Source organism: Pongo pygmaeus, chromosome 18 (genome assembly GCF_028885625.2).
Source record: "Pongo pygmaeus isolate AG05252 chromosome 18, NHGRI_mPonPyg2-v2.0_pri, whole genome shotgun sequence".
NCBI lineage: Eukaryota > Metazoa > Chordata > Mammalia > Primates > Hominidae > Pongo > Pongo pygmaeus.
The window spans coordinates 81,970,322-81,978,787 of record NC_072391.2 but is presented as its reverse complement, the minus strand read 5'-3'; the positions used below and the strand labels follow the sequence as shown (position 1 = coordinate 81,978,787).

At 46.0% G+C, this 8,466-nt stretch overlaps 1 protein-coding gene across 3 annotated transcripts in view; it reads right to left on the bottom strand.

Annotated features, from left to right (window-relative positions):
- The window catches only part of USP10 (ubiquitin specific peptidase 10), a 78,523-nt gene extending 71,128 nt beyond the window's left edge, over window positions 1-7,395 (bottom strand). The window contains exons 1-2 of one of the 3 annotated variants that reach the window (XM_063654154.1): window positions 7,204-7,332; window positions 2,617-2,737 (exon numbers count right to left, since the gene is read on the bottom strand). In XM_063654154.1, coding sequence (XP_063510224.1) covers window positions 2,617-2,649 — 33 coding nt within the window. In that variant the 5' untranslated portion in view covers window positions 2,650-2,737; window positions 7,204-7,332. Of the gene's footprint in view, window positions 1-2,616; window positions 2,738-7,203 lie in introns of all 3 variants that reach the window. The other 2 variants (XM_054452680.2, XM_063654155.1) reach the window with 2 other exon arrangements.
- Between the last annotated feature and the right edge of the window lie 1,071 nt (window positions 7,396-8,466).

Genomic DNA, 8,466 nt, shown 5'->3' with positions numbered 1-8,466 from the left:
GAAGTCAAAACACCTGCTTTTAAAAGGTCCTGATGGCCAGCAGCCATCTGACCTCAAGCCATAACCTCTCTGGGTCTTATCTTACTCGTCTGTAAAATGGTTATAATACAGGACAGAGTTGCTGTAAAGGCTCAAACAAGCTAAGGCACTTTCTAAACTATGCAGTTTATAGAGTTCATAGGCTTCAAATGAAGACTACTACAATGCTTAGTATCTCTTAATAAATATGTTCCTCCTTGTCCAATGATCAGATCTACCCAAAAAGCCTACTTCAGGTCTTGAATAAATATATACATAGTCTTGGCCCGGCACGGTGGCTCACGCCTGTAATCCCAGCACTTTGGGAGGCTGAGGTGGGCGGATCACGAGGTCAGGAGATCGAGACCATCCTGGCTAACACGGTGAAACCCTGTCTCTATTAAAAATACAAAAAATTAGCCGGGAGTGGCGGCGGGCGCCTGTAGTCCCAGCTACTCGGGAGGCTGAGGCAGGAGAATGGCGTGAACCCGGGAGGCGGAGCTTGCAGTGAGCCAAGATCCCGCCACTGCACTCCAGCCTGGGTGACAGAGCAAGACTCTGTCTCAAAAAAATATATATATTTATATATATAAATATATATATAAATATACGTATATGTATATATATAAATATACGCATATTCATATATAAATATACGTATATATATAATATATATACACATATACATATATTTATATATATAAATATATATATATACACATATACATATAGTCTTTGCACCCATGTAAGGGAAATCATTACTTAAAATATCAAGAGAAGGGGTGTATAGGAACTCTGTACTTTTCTCTCAATTTTGTTGTGAACCTAAAACTGCTCTAAAAAATGAAGTATAAAAAAATTGTTTTAATGTATCAGAAGTTTTTTATATTGGGCAGGAATCTCGAAAACCTCTAGAATTGAACTTCATTTTCAAATTCTCTTCTATTTTTAACCAAAACTTCAACATGTCCTATCAAAAGTAAAAAGACTGATACTTTCAGAATGAATAGGGAGGCTAGGTGCGGTGGCTCACACCTGTAATCCCAGTACTTTAGGAAGCTGAGGCAGCAGGGATCCCTTGAGGCCAGGAGTTCGAGACCAGCCTGGGAAACACAGCAAATCCCTGTCTCTACAAAACAACAACAAATTGTTTTTTTCAAAGAATGAGTGGGGAGGCTGGGGGCAGTGGCTCATGCCTGTAATCCCAGCACTTTGGGAGGCCAAGGTAGGTGGATCATCTAAGGTCAGGAGTTCCACACCAGCCTGACCACCATGGTGAAATCCCATCTCTACTAAAAATACAAAAAAATTAGCCAGGCGTGGTGGCTCACACCTGTAATCCCAGCACTTTGAGAGGCCAAGGCGGGCGGATCACCTGAGGTAAGGAGATCAAGACCAGCCTAACATGGTGAAACCCGTGTCTACTAAAAATACAAAAATTGGGCCAGTTGCGGTGGCTCACGCCTGTAATCCCAGCACTTTAGGAGGCTGAGGCAGCTGGATCACCTGAGGTCAGGAGTTCGAGACCAGCTGACTAACATGGTGAAACCCCGTTTCTACTAAAAATACAAAAAAATTAGCTGGGTGTGGTGGCAGGCACCTGTAATCCCAGCTACTTGGGAGGCTGAGGCAGGAGAATCGCTTGCATCTGGGAGATAGAGGCTGCAGTGAACCAAGATTGCACCACTGCACTCCAGCCTGGGCAACAGAGCAAGACTGTCTCAAAAAAAAAAAAAAAAAAAAAAAGCAAGCAAGGGCATCATATGTCTGTACTCAACATACACAAATGGAAAGGAGCACATCTTCATAAAACAAAGACAAACGGGAAAACAAAAATCTAGCACCATCACATCAGGAAGAAAGAGAGAGAGAAAGGGATGGAGGGAGGATTCAGCTAGATGTAAAAATCAGGTTCAAAAGGCACAGGAGTGGCTGGGTGTGGTGGCTCACGCCTATAATCCCAGCACTTTGGGAGGCCGAGGCAGGTGGATCATGAGGTCAGGAGATCGAGACCATCCTGGCTAACACAGTGAAACCCAGTCTCTACTAAAAATACAAACAATTAGCTGGGCATGGTGGCAGGCGCCTGTAGTCCCAGCTACTCAGGAGGCTGAGGCAGGAGAATCGCTTGAACCCGGGAGGCAGAAGTTGCAGTGAGACAAGATAGCACCAACGCACTCCAGCCTGGGCAACAGAGCGAGACTCTGTCTCAAAAAAAAACAAAAAACAAAAAAAGGCACAGGAGTGGGGACACTCACCTTTTTATTAGGGATACTCTCACTTCAAAATGGACTGGTTTTGAGACTCCTGAGCCATAGAGTACAGGCTTAAGGAGATGTCCCTCCAGCTAATAGCAGAAAAATAAACTGAGAATGGATCTGAAGAATGACAACTGATAAGGCTGTAGACACAAGCCCAACGGGGAGGAGACTGAGGACTCTTAGGAGCAGCCACCATTACAGCGCAGATGGTGGCAGGTGCTGGGCCCGCACTCCACATGCACACTCTCCTAACAACTCTCATGTGAGCCCAAAAGGGAAAAGTTGAGGAATTCAGGCTTTAACAGCCCCAAACCACATTTCTATCTCAACACCTTACCTGCCCTATTCCAGGAGAGGGCAACCAGGGCATGATGTTTCAAGACGGGGCAGAATGGCAGTGCTGGTAGAGCTTCTGGGTTCTCAAGTCATCTGATGAAAATGGGATCATGGCCCAGGAGCTTTCAAATATCCAGAAAATAGCCAGTTCAGAAAAAATCTAGGATCTGAAGATTCTACATCGAGGTTTATGATAAATTCTACATTTTCTGGTCCTTGAAACAAATACTATACACATACCCCATGGGCTACCTTTATTTTCCTACACTAATTCTTCATCCGGCCTGTATTGACAGAAATGGTCACAGAAAGACCTTTTGGGAGAACACTTCAATAAACAGGAAAACTGCAGTCCAAGCACATATAAGTCTTTGGAAATGAACATCTACACTGCTGAAGTGGCACTAAAGTGACAAACGACAGTAATCCAATGGCCCAAGGCCAGCAAATTCCATTGCAAACAGATTTATCTGTTTTGTGCGATGGTGATTCTTGCATGTGTGACAGTAAATAGAAAAGTAACAGCCTAATTACAAGTTCAAAAGCAACCTCTTCCCACTACGTTTCATATTTTGGTATAGTATCAGTAAGAAGTGTCCTCAGCAACCACGTTTAATGTGCCACTTGAATACCAGGAACCATTAACAGAAAGTACCTACATGTCTGAAATTATATCTTTAAAAACAAACAAACAAAAAACGGAAACAAAAACACTGATGTAACTAATTCAACTGGAGATGATACCACTTTTCTCAATTACTTGAATGTTATATTCTGAGCACAGCACAATGCAACGTGCCGCTTAGGCTTGGTATTAAACAGCAATCATTAAGCTTTGTAATCCTTTTCTCCTTTAAGTTTTCCTATGTGAATCACTGCTTAAATCCTATCAGTTCCACGTAACAGAACACTGGAATACATGTCCTAACTTTTGCTTTAGTGAGGAATTTAGAATGTGGTAGGCCCGCTTAGTATTCACTGGCATTTCAGTGCGCTGCGCTCTCAATGAGATGGGCTCAAGAGCATGAAGGTGAGGTCCTGGTACGGAGCGGCTGCTCAGGCCATCTGTACAAACCACTAAGGTGACCACTGGCTCACAAACTTCTCAGGCCATCTGTACAAACCACTAAGGCGACCACTGGCTCACAAACTTAAAACATCTACTCTTAGGACATGTTTAAATAGCCTGCTGTCACTATGCAAAGGAAAACTGTTATCTCCAAATGCCCTGTCAACATTTCCAATAATTGTATTTACTTCAGCTGCTCATTACTTGATTTTCTAATAAAAATGTATCTCTTTCAAGAATTAACACTAATCCAGCTGTTGGCTAGAAACAGATATTCAGCAATACAGTAACATTCAGCCATATGCTAGAGGGGGAACCCAAGACTTTGCATCATGTAAAATGTGGGGGTCCTGCTATCACAAGGTAAAAAAGAGACTGGGGTGAGTCTATGCAGAGACAAGGACAGAAGCCAACTGCATGACATTCAAATGGGGTGTAGGAAGCATTATTGTGGAGATTTCACTATAAATGACATCAATAATCACAAATATTTTTTCGTTGTAAGGCAAAACTAATAGCTTCAAATTAATTACCCCAAACAATTTAACCGGTCCCCTCAGTGACAACGATATTCACTTGGACTTACACTTCAACTGCTAAAGTTCATTTATTTGTCTTTGCTAAAATGTTGACAGTTACCGGTCTCAAAATGTTTCCAAATTCTTCACTGTTACACTTCAATACAGGTAACAGGGATCAACCAACACTTTCTAATATTTGGAAATAGGGTTATTAACCTATAAACTTTTTTATTTATTTTGAGATGGAGTTTCGCTTTTTTTTTTTGAGACGGGAGTCTCGCTCTGTCGCCCAGGCTGGAGTGCAGTGGCATGATCTCGGCTCACTGAAACCTCCGCCTCCCGGGTTCAAGCGATTCTCCTGCCTCAGCCTCCCAAGTAGCTGGGACTACAGGCGAGCTTCACCATACTCGGCTAATTTTTGTATTTTTAGTAGAGACGGGGTTTCACCATATTGGTCAGGCTAATCTCAAACTCCTGACCTCAAGTGATCCACCCACCTGCGCCTCCCAAAGTGCTGGGATTACAGGCACGAGCCACCGCGCTGGCCTGTAAACAAATTTTTAAATTGTAACTTTTTCCACGTCCCATTATTCTCAGTGACAAATTTAACAAGTCAATTTTAAAATAAGACCTTCAATTTGCAGTTGTTATTCCCAACGTAAACAAGTAATATGCATATCATGGCGCTTAACATCTGATAATCAGTATTTGCTGAATGAATGAATGGCCATTAAGGCTGCAAGACTCTTAGGACAGTAGGCAACCAAATAAAACAAATTTATTAAAACGCTCAGAATGACTCGAGCAGGAACCAGTAACTAAATCCTATCATACATGATTCCATTACTTGTTTCCATTACTATTCTTTTAAAATGAAAATTATGAGAAATCGGCCAGGCTCAGTGGCTCACGCCTATAATCCCAGCACTTTGAGAGGCCGAGGCGGGTGGATCACCTGACGTCAGGAGTTTGAGACCACCCTGATCAACATGGTGAAACCCGTCTTTAATAAAAATACAAAAAATTAGCCAGACGTGGTGGTGGGCGCCTGTAATCCCAGCTACTTGGGAGCTGAGGCAGGAGAATCGCTTGAACCTGGGAGGCAGAGGTTGCAGTGGGCCAAGATGGCGTCATCGCACTCCAGCCTGGGCAACAAGAGCGAAATTCCAACTCAAAAAAAAAAAAAAAAAAAAAAAAGAAGAAGAAATTATGAGAAATCAAACTATTTCCTTTGCTACTTTCTCCATGCTAAAACTTAAAAGCATTTAAATCATACTTTAAAAGAATAAACCCAAAGTGCTGCTAACATTTACGTTCCGCCAACTTTTGCTACTCCAATTTTCTAAAGATGTGTATAACGCTTTAGACTGTTGTATAAAACGTAAATACTGGGACAATGAATGCAAACGAAATTACAATTAAGTTTACATATTATCCATCCCCATTAATTAACATTTCAATCAACCTTGAATTGTGATTGATGCTTATTAAATAAAGTGAGCTATGCCTAAAGATGCTTTCTTCATGTCAAAATCACAAGGAATATTACACATTAATTCATAATGAGCCTTATACTTGTTCATACCAATTTTAACAATAGGCTAATTAGTATTTAAGTTGAGAAAAAAGCAAATATAAAATTTATTTTTTTAATATAAAGGTCTAAACAAAGCTAAATACACCAAATCTCTTAAAATCTTTGTGTTACACATTTGTAAAAATTATTCAACTACTGATCCCTTTTTTGGCGCAAAGACCTACATTACTTAAAAAAGTAAATGTACAAGGGAACAAAACGTTAAAGGGGGAAATTCTGATGCAAACTAAACTACAGCTAATTTAACAAAATTGAAGCTTGTCGTAAGTTCTGATTTTTAAAAAAGTTTTCGCATTTTAGATTCCACAACACGCATTCATTACAATAGTTACGAAAACCATGTTTCAAAAGAGGTCTAGTCAGATTGACTTCATCTGCAGAAGGGCAACAAAACCCAACTGCCTATGAAGGGTTATGATTTTACTCGCAACCAGTTTCCCGAATGGCTACTTTGTTTCATTTCCCCATATTTAATACAAATACACAATGAGATGGTTTAAAAGTGTGCAACAATTTATAGGGACCAGATGTCAACAAATTAGCAGTCTTAAAGCAAGGCTGACAAATAATACATCATGCCAATTTTTGTCCAGAATAATTATAATGGCGCATGGGGGAGAAGGTGTGAGAGAAGGGGTGGGAGAGGTAAATAAGACCTTAACTCTACACGCACATCTCCCAAAAAGAGCTCTTTCCACTACGGGATTATTGTAAAGGGCCCCTAAGCTTTAGGTACTGCTCAGGCAGGGTGCGTTAGTGTCAGCCTGGCTGGGATGGATTCGTGCAAGGGATGTCACTCAAATGCAAGTGAAAGTACGGTCCTTGCGACTTATTTCGAGTTTTCTTTGCAACAGTAGCCTAAGGCCGCTACTCAGCGACTTCTACCTAAAAACCAGAAAATCGGCAATCCTGCGTCATCAATCAAGCTGGGAAAGGAAGCTTTTGGGGCAAAGGGGCAACAGGGCACCCCCAAATCTCTGAGGCTCGCTCCAGGCAGAGACAACAACCTGAGCTGCTCTGAGGCCCCTGCCGCTCCAGGGGACTCCCGGAGCCCCCGGGCCGCCTCCCCCGGCCGGCGCGGCGGGGAGGGCCCCACTCCACATCCCGGGCTCGCCCCGCGGTCCAGCCCCGGGGAGATTAACCCCTTCGGCGCCCCCCACGCCCTCCGCAAGCGGGGCCCGGAGCCCCCGCCCCTCGACCACCCCGGGACTAGGGGGCCCAGGTGGCTCACGGGGACGAAGGCGCGGCGGGCGCGGAGGCGGCGGGTGGCTCCGGCCTAGGCCCGGGCAGCGTGTCCCGGCGCCCTCCCCCACTCCCACACGCTCGCTCCGGGCTCGGGACTCGCGTCCGCCCGCCCCGGGCTCGGGCCCCTTCCGGCCGAAGGCGCGGACCGGCGGCTACCTGCGGGCTGTGGAGGGCCATGGCTGCCCGTTTCAATGGGACTCGGCGCTCCTCCGGCTGCTCACGCTGCTTCCCCCGCCGCCGCCATCTTCTCGCCCGCACATACACACTCGCATCGGCCGCCGCGCCTGCGCACTGGCCGCGCGCCGCGGGGCGCGGGGAGGCCGGCGCGCTGCTGCGCCTGCGCGGCCGACAGGTGGGCGTGCGCTTGCCGGGCCGGGGACCTCCCCTGCCCCGCCTGGAGCCTGCCGGACTCAGCCCCGCGACCCTCGGGCGGAAGCGGCCGGGCGGCTGCACACTAGGAGCCCGCCGAGTCCTGGCTGCGGATCCGGAAGGGGAGAGGGCAGGCAGGTGGAGGTGGCAACGCCGAGGCGCCGGCGGGCCCCGGCTCCTCACCTACTGGGGGCCACCTGGGCCCCGGGAGCCCGGGAACCGCGGGCTGAGGTCGGCCTGGGGCCCTCGAGCCGTGCTCAGCGTCCCTGGGCCCGGGCCTCGGGAGTGTTCGCATTAGATCCCCGAGGAGGGTCTGGTTTATGAAGATCCCGTTGCCGCCCATTCATTCGTTTGTTCACTGTTCATTCACTCCCCAAGTCCTGCCTGGGCTCCTGGGCCACGCCTTTGGCTAGGCATTAGGGGAAAAAAGCAAAACAGACAAAAACAAAATGTAGGGCATAAAAGCACGCGTAAAGTGCTTGACATGAGGCCTGGCAAGTAGCAAGCACTCAGCAAGTGCTACGTGTTGCACACGTGCGTGCGTGTACATGGGCAAACCAGCCTTGGGGGTTGTTGGTTCATTCATTATTAAGGAACAAAGGCCCCTGCCTGACTGCACTGTTTTCCAGCCGGTGGGTCCACCCTTGGGTTCTGGCCCCTTTTCTAGCTGTGATTTCAGACAAGCGACTTTCCTTCCCTAAGCCTTGGTCTCCTCACCTGTGAATAAGACAAATATGTCATAACGCGTAAGATTTCTGTGAGGTTCAAATTGGATTAACGTGAGCACCCTGGCCAAGAGAATAGTCAATAAAAATCGGCTACTGGGATTGTTATTAATAACCATTACGATTGGTTTCATTTGTTCAACAAACACCTACAGAGAGTCTGCTCTTGCTAGACCCTACGCTGAGCAGAGGAGATTAACAGGAAGATCCATTCCCACGTTACATAAAATAGGGAGCCTGGTCTCTTCATAAATGGGATGCCATGAAAAATATAAGTGGGCCAGGCGCGGCGGCTCACGCCTGGAATCCCACACATTGGGAGGCC